The following is a 26,488-nucleotide window of genomic DNA, read 5'->3' as shown; positions in this document are numbered from 1 at the left end:
GAGAGAAAAAGCTCATGCATGCCATTAGAAATTGTGATAATCACAGGCCAACTACATAATTATATAAAAGAAACTTCTACTTGGAGGATACATTAAAAATTCAGAATGCAGCTAGTCAGCCCATGGCTATTCTACTTGGGTATCCCAAGGTTAGTAATAGCTTTGATATGTTACTAACATTCAGTGAAGTGCTCCATTCACTGTTTAAAAGCCATCCTTCATCATTACTATTTATATTTTTATTCATTCATTTTATGAGAAAGCCTTCCTAATGTACTGCAGGGCAGAACAATATGGAACACCAGTATAGATTTTGCTGACTATGACGAGACGAGCAGTGGCCAGTTCCAGTTTTGCATTTGCAATTCACTGCAAACTTGTCTGCAATTATCGTAACTTTTGATGACTACCAGCACGAATAACATGTTGCTTAAAAAAACTTCACCTCTATAGTCTTGTACTTTCCTGTAGAAATAGTTTATTAGTCCTTAATGAAATGCCTGCTGCATTGCCATGGCACTTCTGAAAGGTTCACATGAGAAGAGTGCATCGCTGCCATACTTGGGGGGAAAAGTGCCAAGTTTCATCTTTATATACAAGTTTAAAAAAGCTTTTTACACCCACAACAGCCGTACACTAAAACAAATAGACAAATGCAACAGCTTATGAACATGGAAAGACATTCCCGGTCTATTGACAATGACATTTTCTTGAATTGGCGCAACAAGAATGAGTGAAGAAAACAAGATACAGGGGGGCACTGAACTTCCAGCTCTCTATTTTGCGACACGAGAGCTTTTACACTCCGTGAAAAAACAACAAACAGACACAGGTCATTCTATATACGCTGGCAGACCAAGAAAGATCAATTCCTTACACGATGATGCTGTAGATGGCAGCTGGTCTGTCAGCACGTGTAGAATAAGCACGTCTTTGTTTTTTCACACAGTATAAAAGCTTTCACAGGTATCATGACAAACAGAAGTTTTGAACCTCTGTCTCCTGTTTCTCTTTAGTTTCCTTCATTCAAGTTTCCTTCACTTCAAGAAAATGTCACGGAATACCAACTCGCCTATACCGTCACCCTTGTGAACTGTACATGACGCTACTGCAAGCATGCAAGCTAAAATATCATTCCACTGCATGCAGCAGGAATTAAACCTATTCTGTCTTGTGGCTTTTTAAATCCTAACTTCTCCAGCATTGGGCAATGCCAGCAATGATGTTGCACAAAGTGTGGCGGCCCATAGATGCCAGCCACTGCACGCACTTACACACCCTTCAAAAGTTCCTAGAAAGACGGGGAACCGGCAGTCGTTAATGCACCCTGTCGTTGCTCCTTTGTTTCCTTCAGGTGACTTTGTTGTATGCCAGCCTCAGTGTTACCGTAAGTCCACCGTGGAAGGAGAAATGAGCAATGTATTGCTATTGATGCTGCTCCAGCTGAGAGGAGCCGATAAATTGAGGGGGAATGGGAAATGTAAACATTGAGCTTGATGTACCTCTGTTTATATTAGGTCTCTCTCACGGCACATATTTCTTGCAGCACATTTTTTTTAAAGGCACCGCTCTTCTTCCAGCAGGCAGCTCAGTTTCAAGAAAAGGTGTCTCAGTCTCAGAGCCTGGGACACCAAAGAGAAAATCTATTTGAGCCGCATTAGTAAATCGCTCTTCCAGAATATCAAAAATGCCACTATGACCATGACAAGCTGCTCAGCAAGCCCGAAAATGTGCAAGAATGAAAGAGAGGTGAACCTTGAATTTTCTGCTCTGTTGAAGCTTGCCATCACCGTCTACTTGGGCCTGGAATTAATCAGTAAATATTGCGTATACGGTGTATTCTCAAAAAGCCAAAGGCTGAACTTAACCAAGTTTCAACAACATTTACTGAGCCACAATCGACCGAATAAAAACTATACTTTAAAATCTGTGACGCTGGCATTGACGGAGTGGCACTTGGGCTTTGGCGTGAAAAAAAAATGACAACAAGCTACCTATACACCACTTCCAATATTTTTTTTTATATAATAAGCCTCCATTGTGAAAACAAATATATAGCTTTGAAAGAATACTTAGTCTAAATTGAATCGGTGTTTCTTTTAGTGCCCCTGTAAAGATTAGCACCAAATTCTGAATGGTTAGGTAAGTTTTGCTGCATTTCGTTTGATGGTAAGCATGCGCCTCTGCAACTTGGGTGCACTGATCCAAGCAAGATCATAGTGAGAAATCCACAAACAGTGTTAACAGCAGACATCGCTTGTAGGGCATATATAGATAAATAGCTTTTTATTTATATGTACAGCATATACAAAAGGCCTTGTGTGTCAGTGTTACCAAAGTGTTGTATGTTACACACCAAACTTTAAACAATGCTCATGGCAGGAACAGCAAATGAAGTACCCAGAACCTCTTTTTAGACATGACAGAGAAGTTGTTGATCGATGTTCGTTGTTTGAAATAAATGACAAAAGTACAGTGGGATATTAATTGATGAGAGGATTCTTTTTCTTTTTTTCAAAACAGCCAGGGAAGGCTGACAGCTGCGGCATGTCTTGCTCTAAATGCAACGAGACGATTTTTACACATGTACAACACACACATGCACACACATTATGAACTTGCTCTCACAGACCCACTATGATGCCGCTTTCTTCGGAAGCAGCAAGTAGCAAAAACAATCTTAGTTCATTTGGGAAGGTAACGCCCTTGCAGAACCTAGACACAAACTTCCAGAGACTACTGCTTTTAATATGATGACTAGAAAAACGCTGCATCATCATAGATGGCGTGAGAGATAAAGAAAAAAAAAAAAGGCAATTCATCACCTGCTTTGTCAAGAGTGTGCACGGCGGTGTGCGTACCACCACCCCCTTTTAAAACTTGCATAAAAACGTCGAGCAGCCCTAATAAATACAGTTTTTTTTTCTCACAAGCTTTGTATCAAAAGCAGAGCTGTCCCTCCTCTGTGGTACAAAATTATGCATCATTCAGAAATATTCCAGAATGGCTTTGCCTTTCTCTTGCACCAGAGACATGCGTCCGCCTTCTGCTAATACACGCTCTCCCTTGTTCTGCACATGTATCACAGTAAAAAACAACAGAAAACAAGACTTCTCCAGGCACACACACACAATCACAGCATGGGCACAAAAAATGCACACTGGCATGTTTGCAGCAGATGCATACTAAGACACGCGCAGAGAAAGGAGCCTCACTCCTTTACCCAATTTCAACCTTTACAAGCAGCTCACAACTTCAATGACAGCCAAAGCCAAGCCACCCATGCTCCCAACATCTATGAAAGCAACCACGCAGAATGAGAGAAAAAACAAAAAGACATTTGATAGCTGGCCCTTGTTGATCTCAACAAGGTAACACACATTTGGCGTTCTATAACAACTTCTCTCTCCTCTTCTTCGTGCAATCGGAAAAAACTTTGGAATGTTAACATCTCAAACAAAAACATTTGTGTACCAAGTTTCATTGGCAAGACGATGCATAATGTGTGAAGTGATGTGCTTGCCAATGGCAGAAAGATTGCAAGGTATTCGCTATGCATTTCCTAAGGCAGTTGACGTGCAGCTCTGCCAACTTCTTGCAATTTGTCCGAATTTGCGTCAATTGGCTGGTTTAATTCGATTCAGACATTAGTGCACGTTGCAGGTGACCATGCCCAAGTTACAACTTTGGTTTAATTTTTTTTTGCTCTCATCACATTGTTTCTCAAATCCCCGACTTGAGCAGGGTGCAGCGGCAGATGAAGCCAGGTAAACTGCATTGGGATCGCACAAAGGATTATCCCTGTCATGAGTATGCAAGCCTATTAGAGAAGCTTTTCTGCGGCACACGCACGGAAGCTCTCAGTTCCCGATCCACACATTGGAGAGGATAAAACAGAGCCAACAGCATGGGTATGTAACACGAACGACATAAACATTGCAATGCCTGATTGCTTTTTCTTTTTCTTTTTTTGCCGACTAAACCGACACAAAACATATTTTCAATATATTTTTCATGCGGTGTCGCCTAACGCTGTCATGCCCATTTCATGTGGTGCAATAAGCCTGCTGTTACCATACCCAAAATGCACTCCCCATTGAGGGTCTTCACTTTGATCGGCAACCATGCAAGGACATTATGGCCAGGTCTAAAATGTAATCTTTACACAGCACAAAATAGATGTGACAGACAGCAGGTAACGCCATGTTGAAAGTACCTTGCAAATGTGTTTCATGGGGTTGCATTAAAGCTTGTGTACTGCCCAATTTCAGCATTTTGCACTGTAGCAATTGTCAATGCTAATTAGAAATTATGTAAAGCATACATAGCCAGCTACATGAAAAATTAAGAGCAATAAAGCCCTCAACACGACTTATTAGGCCTATCTATAGGCTCCTTCACGCTTACTGGAAAAGAAAGATGTCTAGAAAGCACCTTACAGCTTTGCAACAGGTTATGCAAAACACGGTAAAGCTATGTTTTTTTCTTTGCGTGTTGTTCACACCTGCAGAGCAAGCAAGGTAACAAAAAACCTTGGACGTGAGCCTTCCTATGTCGACGTGACCTCGCAAACAACAACAATCTTTCACCAACAACCTCGGAAGAAGTTCAAAAACTGTCAACGCACACATGCTTCCAGTAGCAATGTTTCTTTGAGAATCCTAGGGAAAAAGCTGTAGTGACCTGCCTATCAGGACATGCAATAGCACTGCACATTAGTCTGTAAGGCAGAATTTATAATACACAATCTATGTATAACATCTATACACTTCAAAAACCGTATGGTAATCTTTACAAGAGGTAGAAATACACAAATGTGCTTGGAGCCAATGATTCTTCCTCATCTTGCGGAGGAAAAAAAAACAAAGGGGGGGAGGGAACCATAATCATAACAGAAGCATGAATGACTGACATTTTACACATGCACTCCAAGCAGTCCGTATGGCAGAAAAGAAATTTTAACGTTAGGAGTGCAGCAGAAACAGTGCAGAATGCTAAAGCTAACAAAACAAAATGAGCAAATGGCTGTTCACAGCACTTTGTAGCGCGGTTGATTTCCTGCACAAAAAACGGACTAGCCAATTATACGTCTTGGGCCATTGAGCTAAGTTTTTATGTACATATTTACAATCAACAAGTGGTCTCTCACAGCGTAGTTATGCTATGCTTGCTCTCCCCCCTCCTAAATGTACACACAACGCGGTTGAATTAAGTGCATACCACCGCTTCGGTTGCGAGCGGCGGGCTTTGATCAATTGCTGTAGATGTGGCAAATCAGTATTTGTGGTGTGACAGGCATAATGCCAAGCCATGAGTCGAGAAAATGTTATACTGGTGCCCTCTTGGTTCACCAATAGCAGCAGGGATGAAGAAAGTCCTGTTATTAAATAAGGATGAAAGAATCTGCAAAAGTGAAACACCAGCATATAAATAAGGGATACTTAATAAGCATTGACAATGCCCTCCCTCCTTGAACCCAAGTTATTTGCTGTATACAATACAGAAAAGTACTCATCCATGACATGAAGGAAATGGTGATATTAGGTCTTTACAAGTGCACTTGAATAAAGTAACTACAATTCACTCTCACCACTCCATTCCCAGGGATTTCCAACAGAAGTATTAACAAGAGCTGCTCATAGATGCATGGATCCAATCCAAGTTTGTCGAAGAGCAAGCTGTCGCTGTGCTATAAAATCAGATCAAGATCTGCATTTGTAAAGCACAAGAACTCCTAGCAGCAGGCATGCTAAGGTTTACTAAGAATACTTGTTTGTTCCAAGTCAGGTACGACAGAATGCTGGTGAATGCTGCTAGTCTCTTCTAGAAACCAAACTTTTGTGGAAATGCCACACATTCGAAAAGTACATTAACCCCAAAATTACATTCAAGGCACAAGCATGGAGACCTTCACGATTCAAAATCATTTCAAAATTAGGATCCTTAAGCAATGTGCAAGTTGACTGATCCTTCATTTCAATTCTTTCACTTAAATTTGATATTTTCCTAACTGCAGGCACCAATTTTTGCTGAGAGATACTGTGACAGCAACAAATCAAATTAGATGCACAAAACAATGGTTTAAGAATGGACATTTTAACAAGAGCCAATCAAGAGAAAGGCTCTACACAAGAGAGGGAAACAATTATTTATTTTTAGCAAAGTAAGTGAAGCAAGAAACCTTACAATTTGCCAACCATTGCCTGCAGTTAAACACATCAAAAGGTTTAAAGAAAGGGAGTTCACAGCATGGCATAGTGTACTTGCATTAGAGTGCCGCCTTTTGATTTACCTTGTTCAAATCAAAGACAAATTAAATAAATGGGCAAGAAAGGCATCACTGAAGAAATGTGGGTGGCACCCAGGGAGAGGGAGGGGAAGGCTTTGAACATTTGCAAAGAACAGACAATGTTCCACAAGGCGGTCGCAATAAAGCAAGCAAAATGCACAAAACTCACCAGCAAGCAGAGCGTTTCTACCTGCTACAATGGCCAGGTCTCCAGCGCATTTAGAAAACCACTCTGCAGAACCAGATTTAATTTTCCCAAACAAACATAATTTAGCATTTCTTTTTTCATTTGGTCATGGCAAGGCAAACGAAGATGTGAACACTGCAACATGCTGTTGCTGCCGAACAGACGCATTATGCCCCCGCAGCTTTCTTTCACTGCACAACACTGTTCGTTCTCTGCATTTTTGGAACACCACGCGGAAAAAGGGCCGGGTCACAGTGTCGCCTTAACGGAGGTTGTCAATCACTGTGTGGTGTGGACACTGATCCCGAGGCCCACCCGATGTACAGTACCACAATATTAATTTTCGGCCCTTCACAGGCATCTGCTGTGATTCACCGCAGGAAGCCTGGTGGGTGCTGTGAGCTGTCTGCTGGCTCCCAATTGCACACAATCTCGAGACAGTCATGTTGTCCACTTATTTACACAGGCACACGGGAAAGTAACAGCACTGATGATGAAGTCGGCAAGCCTCACGTTGGCAGTGATCCACCAGGCACCTTGAGATGCGGCTGCTGTGGCCTGTGACGCCGCTCGTCATTTGGGAGCAACAGGGGAAGCTTTAGGGGTGCTGGCACCAGCTGAGCTTGCACCTGTCCTGCTAGAACCTGCTGGTAGAGCTGCTGTTTGGCCATTGAGGCTGGCAGTGACGTGGCCGTAGAACCGGTCATAAGGCTCGATGCTGTGTCGGGCAGCACAGCACGGCCGGGATGTGACCTCGAGCCATTCCGTGCCCCTGTGGTCGTGTGAAGCAGCTTAACTTACATCTATCGCAGCTCAAATGGTTTACAAAAAATACCTTGTTATGGGAAAACGGGTGGTGGGGAACAGCACTAATGAGGCATGAAAACAAAATGCATGCTGTATGGAATAACACTTTGTTTAAAATGAGATGATGCCTCAATCAAAACATATCTTCAGTTACGTTTTTTTTTTTATGGGCACTTTACATAAAAATGCAGGAATACAAAGAGCTGAGAAAATAAAACATGTGCTCAATAAAAACAAGCCAAATTAAATTCTGTGGATTATTATCCCAAAGCAACACACAGAATATGAGATGTACCATAGTGAGGAACTCCAGATTAATTTTGGCTTCTACATTATACCCCCATCCCAATGGGGCCACCCCAGCAACAGTACTTACGTACCAGGCGGATTAGAATAAGTATGCAATTCCGTCTTGCACAAATATCCTTTGCAGTGACCCTCTTATGAAGGCATAATAAAGCAAGCAGAAATATTAAAGCTTTGCTTATAAGCAGGGGTGTGCAAACACTTGACTATTACCGAATCAAATCGAATATATACTTTTTAAAATACAGTAAAACCTCGTTAAACTGTACCGGCTTAAACAGCAGTTTCGTTTTAAAATAGTAAAGTCAAATGCCCGACTCAACGGCCATTGAACATAATGTGTTTTGTATTCTCATAAATCATACCAGCTTATTGCGTACGTATCGGTTAACACGTAGTGTTTCCACTTTTCGTCGCGCAAACACAGCAGTGCTTTGTCTCCATCGGGCGGCCCCGCAGAACAACAAGCCTCAGAGATCTGAACAACGGCCTCCAAGCGCCCTGTGCGTTTGCGCATGAAGCCACATCAACATCAACACCATTTCGGCGCCGTCTAGACAGCGTTGGGGCGTCGTGTAAGCGAGGACTCGTGTCATGCCGAAGCTCGGATAAAAAACACGGCGGGTGCTCAGCATAGAAAAAAATTAGACATTGTTTCTGCTGTCAAACGTGACACGAAGAAGTCGGCGCTGGGATGCGACATGGGTCTACTGTTGACTACAGTGTGTGGCATTTGGAATGTGAAGAAGTTGCTCGGCAGCGCCGCTGCGACCGCGAAGAGATGTTGGCTGCGAGGTTCGACTTTTTGCCATCGTTGCCTCTGTTTTGCCGAAGTGTCGCCTAACGACAGTGATAAGGATCACACGGAAAGCAACAGCACGGGCGATTCAGGCCCGACAGTGGCAGAAGCTGTGCGATACGTCAGCCTCACAAATGCAATCGTCGCAACAAGAACAGCACCCCGCAATGAAAAGGTGTCTCGCGACTTCTGCAACGCTACCGCGCCTTGGCACGGAGAATATGCAACACTAACAAGGAATCCGCAATACGAGTGTTCGCCGAAAAGAGGGGGCATTGAAAAGTTGGCTCGCAGCTTCAGTAAGTTTGAGGCCGCTGTCGTCGGTGCTAGGCCACCGGGGCATCTAATGAAAATAACACTTTTGTCGCGCGAAGTAAATAAATACTGCATGTTCTTTCCCCTTTCATCACACCCTCTCTTCCGTTTCTGACAGGTAAGTGGGCGATCTCATGCTATTTCGGTAAAGTACTACCGTTTACTTTTTCCGAGCTCCGGCCAACTACAGTTTAACAAGGTTTCACTGTATATAATTTTTTACTGGAGTGATCAGTGTCTTTGCACAATCGATACAAGGTATGCTGGTCTGCAGGACTGATTGGAATGATAACGCGACATGAACAGAGGGAACAGCGACAAAAGTAGCGCATATTTCAGAAAGCGCTAAAGCATAAGAGAAGATTGATTAGTCGCTGGAAGGCACACGTATATCGGATAGTGTGTTCACGCAGACACATATTCACACAGTTCGAGCTTGTGTGAAAGTGTCATGTGACTAGTGTGCTGAATGCCTGGCTGCAGACGTCTGCGCTAACACCAAGTGGACACGTAGAGAAGGAGGAGAGAGAGCTTCGTGTCATTCCGATTTCAGAACCTGTGACAGATGGCAAATGACGCCCAACAATGAAAAGGCCTCTGGTCTTCACTGGTGGCGTGACTACGATAGACCTGCGCAGTGTCAACAATGGCTACGTGCTGAGTGGTGATCGAGGCATGCAATGGGTGGTTGGCGCTTTCGTCTGTCGTGCAGATTGACTTTCATGAGCTGATGAAAACCCACCTGGTTGTAAAGAGCTAGGGAGAACTCTTTTGTGTATAGGAGGAAAAAGATATGGCTCTATTCAACAGATGTTCTATTGATTATAAAAAATATATTTTCCACACCTTCCTACAGAACTGAACTTTAATCAGTGCTGGCCTACTAATTTGTACCCCAAGTTACTGTAGACTCCCATGCATGTGAAGCACTGCATTTGCTTGCACAAAATTTGTAAGCATTAACCTTTGTGATAAATTTTCTTGTTTGATTCAATATTTGGCTTTTCTTTCTTGATTTGGTTCGATATTCAATTCAAAATCTACTATTCGGTATTCACACACCCCCACTTGCATACAAGAGTGTACAAGAAATTCAGTACAATAATAAATAAGTGACAGCTTATTTAAGTAAAGGCTTCTAAAATAATTCTTGCTTAGCAAGGTGCTTTGACCATTACAAAAGTTTCTGTTAAGAGGTACGTCTGCAAATGAATTAGCCACCGCGGTTGGAAATTGAACACGTGACACTGCGTTCAACAGTAGAAAGCCACTATCGCTGAACCACTGAGGTGGGTTTTAGAAAGGTACTGTGGAAGGTTAATTGACTAACACAGCTGAACACATTTGTCTTTCTTTAACCTCTGCATGCTTGTTTACTGTTAAGAAGTTCTCAGAAACTTTGGGCATGATATTCCAGGCAATTTGAGATTTTTGTCCCTTCGCCAATGCAACTGCTAGCAGCTCACCTTTTGCAACCAATTGAGCCTGGTGATAAGTGGTGCCGTCCAGCACTCCCTGCACCGAGTGGTTGGGCACAGAGAACAACTTGCTCTGCCCAAGTACTGTAGGCATACCATTGGGCAGCTGGCTTGCTGCAGGCACAGGCACTTGTGGTGCTGCCAACAGTTCCTGCCGCAAGAAAACACGGTGTGCATGGAACAAGAGGCAACTGAAGGTGACAACACTGACTGAATACTCAGCTTCATACTTGGCAAGCAACGTTGTGGAAGCTGTGCGAGTGCTGATTTTACAAAAGTCTCACTCCATGTTTTTGCAGCGAGTTGTTTTTGATCGGTGACACTTTCTACCTACCTCACATATTATAAATACGACTTGTGGGAGTGAGGTTACGTCAAATCATTCTATTTGTTATACCTTTGCGCTTCCAGTATGCAAGACACAATGTTTTGGTTGTAAGCGCAAGCAATGCGCAGTGGCCGCTGGCTGCAAAAACGTGTTTCGCTGCTTGTTCGGTGGTAAATAGGTTCAGATCTACAATGCCTTCTATGAAATAAATACTCCAACAGACTTTGTGAAATGAAAGTAGGAAAAAATGATACATCCAACTGCATGATGCATAGCTGTATCTTTGTTTCCTATGTGTTGCACTATTTTTTGGTTGCGAATGCAGGCAGTGAAAGAAGTCTCTCTAGCCATCATAGCATTGCCTGCTATGTATGAAATGGAGTATAGAGCGTGTGAGTAAAGACACCATAGCACAGTGTGTGTAATATTGGAGATGAATGTTGTGCACTTTTTTTTACAGATGGTGCTTAACATCCAAAAGGAGTGCACCACATTAATAGTGACCACATAAAATTCCTTATTGTCCACCTAAAACTAAACACATGCGTATATCCGCATTCTGCCCTCATGGTAGTTGCGGTTGTACCGCATGGCTTAATCAAACAAACATATGGCTTTTGAAAAATTATCTTACCTGCAGCAGCAGCTCTAGCTGTATAAAATGAAATGCCAGGTTTCGGTCATCAACACTAGGTGTTAGCCATTCATATAGGGTCTGCAAAATGTGGCCTTATGCTGCCTATATAAGCAAGTACCACTAGTACCACCTGTAAGAAAACAGCCTTGGCCAAGTGTAGACACTAACCCCCCGAAATGCACAGATCTAACTTGGATCGTGATTGGGCTTGACTTGACGAAGTCGGCCCGAAGCAAGAAGCAGTCTTCAAAACACCCAAGTTGGCTTTCGCGTTTCATAGACACTCAAGCTGATTTGCTTCATCAAGTCAAGACTGTGCTTCAAAGCAAAAGTAGGCTGCTCGTCTGTGTTTGAGGTTAATAATAAATTTATTAGCATAAGGCACGTTGTACAACAAAATATGTATCTTTCCAAATTTCTACCAGTGCATAAGTGCTGAAGTGTAGTTTGGGTAAATTTATTCCATTTGGCTACATCCGCCGCTGCGATGGGCAGTGTTGCTTGCGGAAAGCGCCCATTCCCGGCGGGTTTAAGCGGTCTTTAAGTTTCGGTGTTTTGGCGCGCTTTTTTAGTTGCAGGTTTCATCATTTTTTCAAGTCGGTGCTCCACTTTTAGGCGACAGTGTATTTGAGTGCAAATTAATTTTATAGTCACATTTATTGTGGTTTTAGCTTATTTTTAACTCGGAGGTCTTGTTGCGCGTTTTTGTAACTGGGCGTAGAGAAGCGAACGAAATGGTTGGTTGGTATGATGGTCTTTCAATGACTTTTGTTCTCGATTGCTGCAAGGCATTCATGCGCCGTCTGGGCCGGCAACCGGATACAAGAGGCCGAGACGAGGCATACGGTCGGTTTCTGAGGGAGCTCGCGCGTCCCTTTTCGCCTATAGGCATTCCAGCAGGAAGGCAACAGCCCTTGTTCTGCTCGGGCTAAGTGACCCTTTGAAGAAAAGGCCAACCTATTCGAACGCGCTAGGCCGGAGTCACAAACAAGAAAAAAAAACTGCAATATGTGCTGCAAACGAGGAGTACCGAGCACCGTAGAGTCCCCTGTCCGGACCCATATCGGTGACAACACCCGATAAAAACAAAATAAAGTGACATGTGCAAACGATTTGTCTACTTCGCATGGAGGGTTTGTCGAGAACAATGAGAGGGAGAGTGTGGCACAGTTGTAGACATCACAAATTGGCAACGCGTGTCGTCTGCTAGGAAAGTGTTGCCTGTTAGAAAAACAAGTTGTGAGGCTCGCGTCACGGCCGCGCGCCGCATTTGGTACGAAATTGCTGTCCTGTCAACAGGCTTTGATGCTGAAATGTGGCACTCACGTACGCTCGCCTCCCAAGAGAATGCACTGCAATGCAAGATGGCAGCCCGTTTTACAGAAGACGAAAAGAGCCTGCTGACGACACTCGTGAACGACTACAAGCATATTGTGGAATGCAAGAAAAACTGATGTCGCGTCGTTGACCAAGAAGAATCAGACATGGAAAGAAATAGCAAAACAATATAATGCCAACCACGGGATTACGCGGCACAATCACGTGCAACTGAAAAAATGCTGGACCAACCTGAAGCAAAAGCGGAAAGAGGAAGCTGCGAAAGAAAAGCGCGAGCGCCACCTAACTGGTAAGCGCACATGTACTGCGTGACTGGCTCATTTGAGCTACTTTTTATTATGCTCATGCGCATGTTTCGCATTCGGTGGATGAGTGCGCGACAGTTCGGCATGCTGAGCGTAACTATGGTCGTGAGCGCTAATAACTGGTGATAGCGTGTGTAGTCATTGGAGATGAGAAAATATGCTCACAATCAATCTTTCCGCGACTGCGGGAAGCGCACCAGCATTGGGCACAGGTGCTTCGCAATGAGCAGTCACCTTTCCAACCGGACCCCCTGTCGCTATTTGAAACGTGCCAGCACCGTAAAACATCACAGCCATCAGCAACTGCAGCATGGGAGGCACACAACACAGGCTGTCCTCTGTTGTCCCCTCTTTCCTCGATAGGTAACATAGCGAGAAGTCACACGGCATTCTTCTTGAATTTGTAGCGACTGAGGAATTGTTCGTCGTCGTACAGCTCCATCGGATTCCCTCAGTCACGTAGGGCGGGTCGCGAAATTTTCGGCAAGGGCTGCGCCAATGAAAATGCTGTATCCATGGTGTGGCAAGCAAACACGAAAGCAGCTAACCTCCGCGCGACATCCGTTCGGGAGGCTGCCATGTTGGAATAACACACGAAGTCAGTTTCAAGCTAGCCCGGGAGCAGACTTTAAACTTGAGCGGACTTCGACCCAGCCAAGTCGTTCGCAAGTCGTCTGCAAGCTCGAGCACGATTTAGGATGCGCGGCGAAGCTGTATTGAGACTGCCAGAAGTCAAGTTCGAGCCAAGTTAGATCTCTGCATTCAGGGGTAAGTCTAGCTGTAGTATATAAATCACTATACTAAGTAGTAGTTTCATCTATCCCCTTGGAAGTGAGCTAGTTCAAAGTAATTCTGGAGAAGTTTATTTTCGTTTTGTTTGCAAGCAATTGTAGTGTAGTGTAGTGTAGTGAAGTGCAAGTGTAGTGCAAGTGGTTCTGGAAAGTGCATTGTCGGGGGAGTTCGTATATACTTCAAAGTTAAAATTCAGCACAAATAACAGGGATGAATAGGAGAATTGAGTATGTGAGTCTCCCAATTAGTTAGTTTTTGAAGGGATGAGGCACCATCATGGGTGCAGCAACCTATGTTACTGGTAGCCCGTTTTTAGGAAGATATTGATCCGAGAAATTGCTCCCCTGGCAAAAGGCGGTACCTTGACATGAAAGCTCTGGAACTATTATAATGCTTTATTAACTCGATTATAACAAAAGTTATGGTCTCTTCTCTTGATAGCGATAGAACAGAGAGAGAAAAAAAAATTAATGTCTGCGAATGAGGCCTAACACTTTTTCTGGCCCAATTCCCCCCTCTCGTTAGAGTGTGGCAGAGCACAACCTTCGAAACTGTTGGTGTAGTGCATAGACTGTGCAAGAATAACACTCCTGGAGGACCATGGGGCACAACAATGATATGTAGATGACATGCTTTGGATTCTGGCTGTGCTTTACAATGCACATTCAGAGGACAATCAGTTCATGCTGACCAGTCCATTTCAATTTATGTGGTCAGGGCCAATTTGAGGATCGAAATGCAGTTATACCTCGATAAAACGAAGCCTGTAAAACTGACCATTTGCTTCTTTACATCGAAATTTCTTTGTATTGAAATTCGACCTATAATGCAAACACCGTATTTACTCGCATAATGATTGCACTTTTCTTGTAAAAAAAATTGACGCAAATTCAGGGGTGCGATCATTTCGCGGTGCGATCATTTACCAAAAAAAAAAAAACATTTTCTTTTTTCATCCCGCATTTGCTGTGGGATGACAAGCAGGCGGCTGCTGCTGTCAGTGCGGGACATGAAATCAAAAATGGCAGCCAGCGCAGCAAGCCGAACGTGATTATTTTTCTTCTCATGAGTACATTACATGTTGAAACAGTTCCTTCCGCATCAGTAATTAATAATATTGTTAATATCGGCAAGTTTGTGAGAATAACGTAACCATGTCCACTTTGAGGGGGCAGAAACAGAGATGGGCGGGCTTAGCTGCCAGTGACATAGAAACACATGGTGGGAATGCTGTGGAAACTGCGGCACTTGTTTTCACTGCTATCCTAAACGGCACGTTTCTACTAAGGGTGAGTGAATATCTTAGCTGCGTTACAAGTGTCAGCGTATGAGTAGGGTACACATCTAATGTGTCAGTGTAAACGTGGCCACTATCGTTGCCGATTGCGATTTATTGCGTGCCCACGAGTGCAGACGAGAAGAATCGAAAGGCGCCCTTTATGTTGTTGTTGTTGTTGACCAAAACCCATTATGAAACCTACAAATAATAAAGCCGAGGCAAGTTTGGTTTTAGCTTTTTTTTTTTCATGGAAGTGCGGAAAGTGTTGAAAGGACTGATATGGGGCATCTGCTTAAGAATGTTGGGTGCGTGCAGACCGCCTGGTATGTATTCGAGTCGTTTGCGCAGCATTTGACAGATGGTAAGCGCAATCATCATTAGCTAGACTTGGCACACCACATATCGCTAAAACAAGTTCAGGGTGCGATTGTTACACGGGAAAGAAAAAAAAATCGAATTTTGACGGCAAAATCCAGGGGTGCGATCATTATGCGAGTAGATCCGGTACATCATCATCAGCCTGGTTACGCCCACTGCAGGGCAAAGGCCTCTCCCATACTTCTCCAACAACCCCGGTCATGTATTAATTGTGGCCATGCCATGCCTGCAAACTTCTTAATCTCATCCGCCCACCTAACTTTCTGCCGCCCCCTGCTACGCTTCCCTTCCCTTGGGATCCTATATGTACCTCCTATATGAACGGTACACCTGCGCTCTCAAAAATCATCTTTGGATTGTAGGTCTACACTGAAAAATTGCATGTAGCTGCATCTGCTGCATGTAGCCTCCAAGATAGCAGTGGTGTGCTGCGTAAAATAGTCTACAGTGCCTGCCACAGAGTGCTGCAACAATAAACTTTTGGCCAGGGCTTTGCCCTCTTGGCTTTTCCACTGTGCTGCTTCCACATACTAAGGGAAACGAAAAGAGACAAAACAGGGCATCGGTGTGATAATTTCACTTATAATTAGAAGGATTTAAAAAATTTTTGCAACATGACGTTAGTGAGAAGACGCCCTTCCATTATCATTTAAGCAATGGATTACCAACTTGCCCGGAATGCTGCTCTTATTAAGTCCTTTAATAGTAAGGACATTTTATGATTATAGTTTGTTTCAGTTTGTTAGTTTGATTAGTTTGCTTCAATTTTATAAGACAGAAGAGATCGCAAGATCTTTCGGCTTATCGGGGAATTGAAATGTGCGAATTTGAATGAGCAAGAAAGTTTTGTTGAATTTGAAAGTTGGCGACATCTGTGAGTTGGCGACATCTTCGCATCGGCGGTATGAATTCAGCGAAGTCAGTCACGCTTTCATGTCCCCTCCACCCCCACAGCAGATATAGTGTTTCCTGGAGTGGGACAATGCTATTACGAAAAGTGCCAGCAGCAAGGAGCGAATGCTTGGTCTGCCTCTTGCTTTGACGTGTCTCCGAATCTCAAGGTTACGTAACCTCTAGTACTAAAAGTGCAGGAAGACACTGCACATGATGCCACGCCATCTCAGCATGCCCACTCTTTGCACACATGGCAGATTATCTCTAAAACAGGGTGCACAGACTGCGCATGCACTCTGTCATGCACAGCCACAGACACACTAGAAAAGGTGACGCGTACCAATTTGCCCCCACTCCCTTAATTATCTGGAGTTGAACCTAACTGGCGAAAGTTTATTGTACTAGTCTTTACAGTGACGGTACCATGCTTACTCACGCTTAAAAGAACACATGTGTACACGTTGCACATGCATGCCTATGCACAAGCACACAGCCTTGCACTCACCGGCAGGGCCAAGCCTTGGGAGATGGGAGGCTGGTGGTGGTTCTTCATCACAGGTGTCGAGGTGCGCCCGGAGGCAAGAGGGTTCGGCTTGCGTGCCTTCAGCAGGGTAGGCCCAGCAGATGGCTTTGTGGCCTTCTCGTCGACAGGGCGACACTGCAGCAATGTTGTGGCCACTGCTGGTTTGCTGATAGTCACCGAGTGGAGCAAGCCACTGCTGTTGACCTGCCCGTTGAGCACATCCGCCGTGGTCACTAACATGGCCGTCCCTCCGTCCTTGGGTGCCACACTGTGCCCCGACACCTGAAGTCTCGACAGCGCGCCCATGTGGGTCCGAAATGGAAATGTCACTGGCGTGCCTGACAACGGCACTTGCACTGCAGAAGCCACAGATGACGCTGGCGCACCGGTCGCCATTGACGTGGCCAGTGATGAGGCTACTGATGGAGCTGATGACGTCACCACAGCAGTGACGGTGGAGGAGAGTGGCTTCTTTTTGCGAGGAGCACTGGATAGGAGCACATTGCTGCCACCACTACCACCATTGCTCGTTGAACTCCTGGACGAAGCTGCTTGCTTTGATGGGTGCATGGCTTTTGACACTGGGTGGGCGGCGATAGCTGTAGGCACTGCCTGAGTGCTTGCCGTGCCCCCGCTTGTGTTGGTTGGATACGGGCTGCTTCGTACAGCAGCAGCCAGAGAATGCGGCACTGAAGTCTGAGACGTGGCTACTGCCACAGGAGTTTCCACCACTGCCGCGTTGCCAAAGCTGTATGAATCAGCAGAACGCTGGTGTTCATTGTTTGAACTGATGTAGCTGGAACCAGCAGCATTTGGAAGCCGCGAGCCGACCACGCAGAGTCTCCTGCAAACAGCAGATGAGCCAAGTTACGATTGCTGCAACTAAGCTTAGGAATATCTTTTTTTCTTGTTTAATTTTGTGAGACACCATATGTTTTTTTGCAGAACCAAACAGGGCATTTCGCAGCATACTGTGTGGCTCTCTTGCATATTACACAACTCAGCAACTAAGGCTTGGTCACTAATATGGCTGCATTGTGGAAAAAAAAAAAAAAATGGGAGAAAGCACCATGTCACACAGCAAGCCTTCACAATCCAACTCTTTCTGAAGTGCTCCCCTTCTTTTTCTTTCTAAAGTTTAACGCAAGTTTAATTCTATAAGTGAACAAAATGCTCTTTTGCCTCATATTGTTAGAATTGAAAGCAATGACCATTTTTGTTTTACTACGCTTTATGTCTGTGATCTTCGTTTGTATTTCCTTTTATGTACCCTGCGAAGTAGGTATTGAAAAAGAAAAAGGGGGGTGGGGGTGGCATAACCCATATTACAACTGTCGATGGTAATGTTTTTAGCATTGAATCAATATAGTGACACAACGTACTGCCACTTATGAAACTAGTTGTGTATGAGGCGTGTGCTGCAGTACGATTCCTCTTTCGTGCTTCCATAACACTTGGCGCCATCTAGCGCCGTTGCCGCAAAGCCTGCACGTGGCCTACAAAATGCATGGCGTTCTTGTACGCGCAAACGCTGAGAAATGCGTCACGTGGCAACCGGGCTTCTGTATCGCACTTCTTTTTGGACACACTGTGTCATCCAGTTGCAATGCCCAGAATCCCGCATGTGGCTTCCGAGACGAGAAGCGTGGTGTGCCGTTGCCTGTGAACACTAAGAAATGTTTGTGCGCTTGACGCACACTCAGTGGCACATAATCAGCGACTCAAGTTGGCAAGGTTTATTGAAGAGCAGCACATACCCAGAGCATTCACGGCAGAGCTTGCTAAAGTGTTGGCGTGAAAGGTGTTCTTTGAAAAGCGTTACATATCCAGTGCATTTGTGGTGCAGCCTGCTAAGGCATCGGGTAGCTGTACTTGAACCCTTGCGACGTGGGCTCAATTCCACTCAGCATCGGAGAAATTAAGGGATCTCGTCATTGTAATAGTACCTAGTTACCCCAATTTGGTGTCAAAGACGTGCATTGAATAGTGGCACGCACCTACATACCAAGTGAACAAAGTTGGCATCAAAGAGGTTCTTTGCAGACCAGCACCGAACAGCAGTACTCAGCCCTGCATCTACAGTGACCCATGTCGGCGTGAAAAGTTCATTGATGAACGGCGTGAACTAAATTGATCCAATGCTTGGTTTCGAACCCCGTCTCCTCAGCACAGCAGGCCAATGCGCTGCCCATTTGACCACGAACTAGCCAGTGATGCACCACAGACATCAACAACATTAACGCAACATAGTCATGCAGCTTGGCCCTGGGGGCAGGAAGTGAACACGCAAGGTAGGAACTGGAACAAGGAAGCAATGAGCAGGCACCAGCTGTTTTTGGCCCACACGTGCAGTGGACACCTATTTCGAACCCAGCGGCTAACATTAGACGATGCTGCCTGCCTTGAGACCCGGCGGCGCATTCTAGACGAGGCTGCTCACCTCTGTACATTTGCCCACTGACTGAGTTTGTGTAAGGCTGCCACAGCAATTGTAGGACTTGACTGAGCCAATGATACGTCAAAATGACATAATGCATTCAGCTTCCTGGGTACCAATATTGAAACGTTTACAGAAACAAGCAATATAGTAAAGTATTTAAGGCCCTTAAAAGGGCCTTGAAGGATATGGGCCTTCATTTAATGAGAAAAAGAAATTGCAAGCCAAAGGTGTCACGATAGCAGTCCTTCAAAAATTGCCTTAGCTGAAAATATTCCAAACTTAACTCAATGACTGCAGGACAGCACAAGTATCCAGAAAACAACGCCATCACATACTTCAGGGGTGGTGGTTGTGTGCCATCAGTACCCAGTGCTGAGGCCAGAGCCGCGCGTGTCGCATCCCACCGCCGGTCCAATAGAAACAGGCCATTGCCCATTTGCCTCAAGCCAAAGGTACACACCTGCAAATGATCGAATGGAAATAAGTACACTATGACAGTACTGTCACTATGAACAGTAGTTGGATAACTGAGTAAATCACAAATAATGCAACACAAGCACTACTGTTTTGCTATAGCATAAGCGTGCAATCCTGCCAAGGGAAGTGTTGCATACATAACGTAATGAAACTTCCCCGCTAATTACTCTGGCACTAAACAGCAAGCTTTTTTTCACAAAAGCTGGCACAACTGCTGTGGTGGTGGGGATACCAATAGAGACCATCATCGTCATCATTTTATATATATATATATATATATATATATATATATATATATATATATATATATATATATATATATATATATATAGAGAGAGAGAGAGAGAGAGAGAGAGAAGTTTTATATGGGGATGCCCGAGTACTCAAATATTTAATTTCAGATTACACAGCGAACATTCGAGTAATTCCACTCACAAATTGAACATTAATATTCAATATCTTGAATATATAGTTCATATCTTGAACTACTTCTTGAACATATCTTGAACATATATAGTTCAATATCTTGAACTACTATGTCAAAATGGCTACCGACATAGCAGATTGGTTGGAGATGATACTGGCCACAATCTTAAATGGGTGTAGTGCATGTTCGCAACGGCACACCCCACAACCACACCGCACCCTGCCATACTGTGCATATAGTAGATGCAACAGTTTCCTGTCACAGACAAAACCTCATTGCAAGTGTTGCTGCAGATCTGACGGACCTCTGGCGTTGATAAGAGCACAGGCAACTCTGCCTCAGGGCCAAAGGATGACAATCAAGTTTAATGCCCTGTATCTGCCTTTTGAATGTTGCTATTGGATATGACAAAATTTCCCCATACTAGAAGTTGCAGCTTGAGTAATATTGTGAACAAACATTTAGAACAAGGCAGCAATATTTTATTGTAATCTGTTTGAGAATTAACAAGAGTATGTAATGCAATCTTGATTGGTTACCCGGATGATCTCATTTTGTTCTCGCAACTTGCCTGCATGTTCTTGTTTGAGTGCCCGGATAACGGCTCTGGCTTTTGGCTCAAGGTCACTTGAAGGTCGCCGACAATGGAAGCTAAAAGCATTTCATGCTTAAAATGATCGTCATAGAAAGCCATGCCAACCATTGCGACATGGGCAGCACTGCCTTTTTGCGTCCCGGAGTGCATGGGCATAAACCCTCACGAATGTGAGTACAGTCCAACCTCGATATAGGGAACACAGATATATTGAACCACTTTCTACATCACCTGGAAAATCACATGCATTGTTTATTTTTTTATTTAGAACGGGGTCGGAGGTAAAATGGGTATATCAACTCCGCCACCCAAGACCACGTGTGCTCTGTTGAAAGGCGACACGCTTTCCCGCAACACCGTCGAAGATTGCGGTGGTGCGACGGCTGTTCCCAACTGCTGCACACTATAGCTGCACACATCGATTTCGCAGAGGGTGCCATCTGAACACAGCGGCATACGCAAGTGGCGGTTTGGCTAATTCAACAACGTCAATGACGCATTGCATTTGCCACACTGACTCCTCCTCAGTGCCGCGCTCTGCGCCTGCCACACCTCATGAGAAATGAAGGTTTGCTTCCACATAGACGCACACATTCACTGGGCTAACTCATAGATCCCATGGCAGACGTTACTTAATACTTTGTTACTGACAGTGTTTCAAAATCCTTTGATTGACAGACATGGAGATTGCAGTGAAATTAGCGGCCAAACGAAGATCCTGCCGAGGTTGATCCTGCAAGCATGGATTTTGCCCCGCTCCCAACTTCAACTGAGGGTGTAGCTGCTTTGGCCCTTCTATGCCAATACTTCGGCGCAATAGAAGGCACCAGCCTATTGCTTGTGGATCGTCTAGACTATGTTGAGGACACCATGGTTAAGCACGCGGCTGCAAATAAGAAGCAGGCTACAATGCTGCGGTACTTTCAGCCAAAGAAATAAATACTTAGTGTGAAGCTTTATGTGAGTACTTACTGCAGAATGATTTATTCGTTGATTGATTTGGGCAAGTTCTTTATGTGTCTTTTACATGATTTTATATATCGAATTCTGGCTATATTGAACTATTTTGCAATCACCGTGCTGTTCAATATATTGAGACTCGACTGTATCAGGCCTTGCCTGTTCCAGATACAGACTAGAAAGAGACCAGGCTAGGCACAGTTAGCTAAAGGAAAAAAGGAAAAAAGAATTCAAGGGTTTTACTGCCACAACCTCGATTTGATTATGAGACACACTGTAGTGGGGGTTCTGGATTAATTTTGACCACCATGGATTCTTTAATATGCACCCAACGTGCAGTACACAAGTGTTTCTTCATTCTGCCTCTACTGGAATGTGGCTGCCATGGCCAGGATCAAACCCGTGAGTTCGAGCTTAGCAAGACAATGCCATGGCCACTGGGCTACTGTAACGACCTGTGCAGTACCCATAGTCACTGGGTAGAGCACAGTTACCTGTGCGCCGGCCTTCACTTCTCTGTGCTTTTGTAACTGTTCATGAAAGTTACGACATCGAGCTATAACAATGCAGTGTGGTCAACAGTGCGGCTTGCAATTACAGAGGAAGAGTCTGTAGTACTCTCAGGCACAATGCTTTTCTAAGCTTTCTAATTACTTTTCTAATGCATGCAAAACTAAAGGCAAGGAACAGCCAGGCAAGCAGAGCTCTTGAATCCAACTTACAGCTGCTGGCCTTGGGTGGTGCAAGACATATGGATCATTGCTATGGTCAGGCCTTTGGCGCCCTGTGCTTCCAGAGCTCGTAGAGCTGCTACCGGCCGGCTGGGTACTTGCCTGTACAGCAGGTGTTGTGTCCATAGGAGTGCTGATGCAAAAAAGAAAACGGCGTGAAATGTATGAGCTTCTGACAATCGTTCGGTCAAAGCTGACAACTGCAAAAGACCAAAGCATCGTTCCATGGTCAGAGAGAACATAAGGTGACAGGGTATACAGTCAAATCTTGATATAACAAATTGCACTGGACAGGCAAAAATTGTTTGTTATTTTGAAATATTGTTGTAATGAAACACTTGCAGTTATAAGCCAGTGGACAAACTCAGGAATAAAAATGACATACCTTGGTAGTAGACGCATGTGATGGCAAGCATACCCTCAAATAAAAATGTTTCACTCACTTCAAAGCTGCTTTATTTGAAGAAATCAGCGACTTTAAGCGCATGCAGCATGCACAGTCGATTAGGAATGCGTCTACATCTTCCACTTTGCGCAATACCTCATCAGGTACGTCACTGCTCTGAGCGATGAAGGCGCACTTTGTTCATGTGCACTAAAACATCAATGTTCGACACAATCTCACCTTTTGTGTTTGGTGAACTGGAGATGTAGCGAATGCAGTAAACAATCTCGTCGGTTGTCAGGTCCGCCGCCGTTATTGTTGCGCTGTTGCTCTCCACATAGTCGTTGAAGGAAGAGACGGCGGGCAGCAGTTCCGCAACCTCGGTCCACAAGTCTCGTGGGTTGTCGGTCACCTCCAGGTTATCTTCAAGCTGCACAGGCACTTTGACAAGCCCTGCTTTTCGCCAGCAGTTGCTAATGGCGGACGCCTTCAAGTTCCACCAAGCTTCTGTGAGCATTTCCGCTGCCTGACGAATATTGATTACAGTTGGCTGCTTTAGGCGGAGGTTGATAATCAACCACTGCAGAAAGCGCTTACGAAATTCTGCTTTCCCACTCTTTATAATGTCCTGGTCTCGGGGTTGCAGCAAGGAGGTGTCGTCTGGCGGCAGAAACTCCAAGCGAGTGTGCATCAAGTGAACATTCACAGTGTGAGCAGAGCAGTTGTCGACAACCAGTAAAATTCTTCGGTCATGCCTCCTCATTTGGTCGTCGAGTTTGATGAGCCATTTGGACAAGAGTTCTCTCGTCATCCAGGCTCATTTGCTGACGTGGTAGTCGTACGGTAACGACATGATGTTTGTCATGCAGCGAGGCTTCGCGTACTTGCCGATCACGAGAGGTTTAATTTTCTTCATGCCCGTTGCCAGGACAGGACTGTCACGCGAAGGTGCAACTTCTTCCTTTCTTTACACTGCTGCCCTTTGAAGTGCATCGTCCGGACTGGAAGGAGCCAATAAAAACATGCGGTCTCATCTGCGTTAAAAATATAGTGTTCAGAGTACGAGTCAGACACCTCTAGAAAACGATCATTGCGCCAGGAATCCGTGCCTTCTCTGTCAGCAGTCTTTTCCTTGCCTGCGAGTACCTGCCAAGTATTCCATTCTTTTGGCCGAAACGAAAAAGCCCACCAGCACTGGCATCGAACCCAGTTATTTCAAGTGCATCGGCACATTCGTTGGCTTTTTCTTGGAGCATTGGGCCAGGCACATGGACGTTTTGCAGTCTGGCATCCTTGAGCCACGTGCGAACACCTTGGTCCACATTTTGACAGTTTCCGAGTCGCAGCCATTTCCTCGTAGGAGTGAGTTGTGATTCTCGGTGAAGCTTGACAGTCTTGTCTCGGTCTTTCAAAATGGTTGTGACAGTTGATGGGGCAATGCCACGATGTCTGCACACGCCGATGTCCTGCAATACGTCCAAAATGTCCTGCAGCGAAAACTGCTTTCGCTTCTTCTTGGCATGGTCGCTAGCTGCATTCATTGTTGGATCTCGCGTGAAAATCGCCAAACCTTTGTCGTGAAGTTCTTGGTGAAGTTTGTGGTGGAGCAGTTGGCACTCAAGATGGTGATGATAGCTACTGCACTCGCAGTTTCTGTTCCATGCGAGAGTTGCAGCGCTGTTACTTTTAGCCGAATTTGTAATACTGATGTTCCTCGGTTATAAAGGGGAAAATAAACTATGTGTGCTATTCTGAAACATATGCTGTATTGAAATTCGTAGTTCTGAATTATTTTTTACATTGAAAATGTAGGCAATCTGGCGGGGATATTTAAAACACTCGTTAAATTTAAGAAATTCATTAATGTGGGGCCCGTAGTAACAAGATTTGACTGTACAGACCAGAAAGAAAAAAATTGCTACACTGAATTGCTGCACTATACGCACTCACCTGTTGCAAGTCGACTCAACGCAAACAGATAACTTGAAGTTGGATGCATGTCTTTGACCCTTATACCTTACGAGGTGCCATCGTAGCTCCACAAATACTAAATTATTTGCATGAGCCATCCATCAGTGATGTACTTGACTCGAAATACAGCTGCATGCAACTTCACCTTGTCCACCTGATCAGACAAACTGCACTTCTTTAGAAATGAACCCTTGTTTCGATGATTATGGCCCTTTTGCCCAACAGTTGAAAGTAAACTTTTAAGTCTTCTAAACAACGAAACCACAGCATGGGATGCACGACTTCGGCTATCGATTCAAATCAAATAAAGAAAAACAGAGAGAGAGAGAGAAATTGAGTGTACAGTTGTGACCACTCTTGAATCGTGCAGTCAAACATGAAAAGTAAATGACACGCACATGAACGGAACAAAAATTGGAGGAAGCTATACCCTCTTCTCTGCGATCACTTTCCAAGTTGACAGGACTGCAAGATTAAAGTCTGATTGATTGTCGGGGTTTTATTTTTCCAAAGCTTCAAAATGGGCTATGATGGGTGCTATAGTAGAATAATTTTGACCAGCTGGGTTCCTTTGTATGTGCATGTACCCTTGTAGATGTGCGTCCTTGCAGTCCACCAGTTCACAGTAATGCAGCAAGCATGTCCGTGAAGTGAGTTCACTTCCACCTCAGCAACGGAACTCATCAAGGACACCACAGCCACTGGGCCTTAATGGTAGGTTCAACATTTGGTGACTAATTTGCCCATCAGCATGCTGTAGCAAACACTAAATACAGACGTATCTAATGATGAGTTTATTACAGGCAAACTTTGATCTGACAACAAAAATCTATGCTAGTGCCTTTTTCTTGCACAGTGATAGTCCACTGTTCTACCTTTCCACCTCAAACCTCGAGTGTCACGTCTCTGCTGCCAATAACCCAGTGTCCCACAATCGTCATGCGATAGTACCTACATATGGTGACAGCCTTGCGGCGACACGTGCCATGGTTGCATGTGCAAGCATGCAGAAGCGCAGCTTCACACATGCGCAGTGGGCAACTTAAAATGCTGAGAAAGCAAGTGCATGTAATTTGAAAATGGCCATATTTGTGTAGTGATACAATTTCAGTTGCTGAGCAGAGCTGAGGTTCGGTCACAGTCCAAAATGCACAAACCTTTTTGTGTGCTGGTCCTGCTTGGCAGTGGCTCCAGCTGAGGAGGAGGAGGCAGCTGTACTGGACCCTCTGGACAACACAGTCTGCTTGGAACCACTGCTTGGGGCTCGTACAAGCAAATGCCCTGAACCCCCAGATGTCCTGTTGCCTGGCAGAGCTGCAGGCAGGAATGAAAATTCGTCAAACTATGGAAACAAGTCCACTAAGACTTGGGAATAGATGGGTACCACAATTTCTTCAATGCTTACATGGATTTCCCAGAATGCTGACACTTGGCAAAAAGGCCAAGCTCCAAGGTGTACCTTAAAAATGTTCACATGTTTTTCTCAGAATTCGCGCACAATATGGTGGGAACTGTCGTTAAGAGGCTCAGTCAGAGTGCTTTGTCCTGCTGTTTCACCCATAAGTCCAGGACAGCACAATCAGAACGTTCAAATGGTAAGTAATGTTCCATCCAGCCGGCATTACACTAAAGATTTCCTATATTTACTCTATAATCTACAACTTTGGGTATGTAATAGATAATTGTTCTGAATTATATTCCTGAGTAATGTACTCCGTGAGTGTATCGTGATCAGCAACTATTTTATTTCTTGACAACATGCACACTGTGTCACGCAAAAATGAAATGTGAACAATCTAACCATGGCAGCAGAAAAGTGTTGTATGGGTGCAGTTAATTTACAAGGC

At 44.5% G+C, this 26,488-nt stretch overlaps 1 protein-coding gene across 5 annotated transcripts in view; it reads right to left on the bottom strand.

Annotated features, from left to right (window-relative positions):
* Positions 1-2,269: 2,269 nt before the first annotated feature.
* LOC142585515 (uncharacterized) overlaps positions 2,270-26,488 on the bottom strand; it is a 34,391-nt gene continuing 10,172 nt past the window's right edge. For 4 of the 5 annotated variants that reach the window (XM_075696314.1, XM_075696315.1, XM_075696311.1 and 1 more), the window contains 7 exons: positions 26,047-26,100; positions 25,799-25,955; positions 22,277-22,418; positions 19,431-19,555; positions 16,638-17,499; positions 10,170-10,332; positions 2,270-7,248 (listed from right to left, as the gene is read on the bottom strand). In XM_075696314.1, coding sequence (XP_075552429.1) covers positions 6,986-7,248; positions 10,170-10,332; positions 16,638-17,499; positions 19,431-19,555; positions 22,277-22,418; positions 25,799-25,955; positions 26,047-26,100 — 1,766 coding nt within the window. In that variant the 3' untranslated portion in view covers positions 2,270-6,985. The remainder of the gene's footprint in view (positions 7,249-10,169; positions 10,333-16,637; positions 17,500-19,430; positions 19,556-22,276; positions 22,419-25,798; positions 25,956-26,046; positions 26,101-26,488) is intronic. The other variant, XM_075696313.1, reaches the window with a different exon arrangement.

This window comes from Dermacentor variabilis, chromosome 6 (assembly GCF_050947875.1).
Source record: "Dermacentor variabilis isolate Ectoservices chromosome 6, ASM5094787v1, whole genome shotgun sequence".
Taxonomy (NCBI): Eukaryota; Metazoa; Arthropoda; class Arachnida; order Ixodida; family Ixodidae; genus Dermacentor; species Dermacentor variabilis.
The sequence above is the reverse complement of the archived record's forward strand: the minus strand, read 5'-3'. Positions and strand labels throughout refer to the sequence as shown.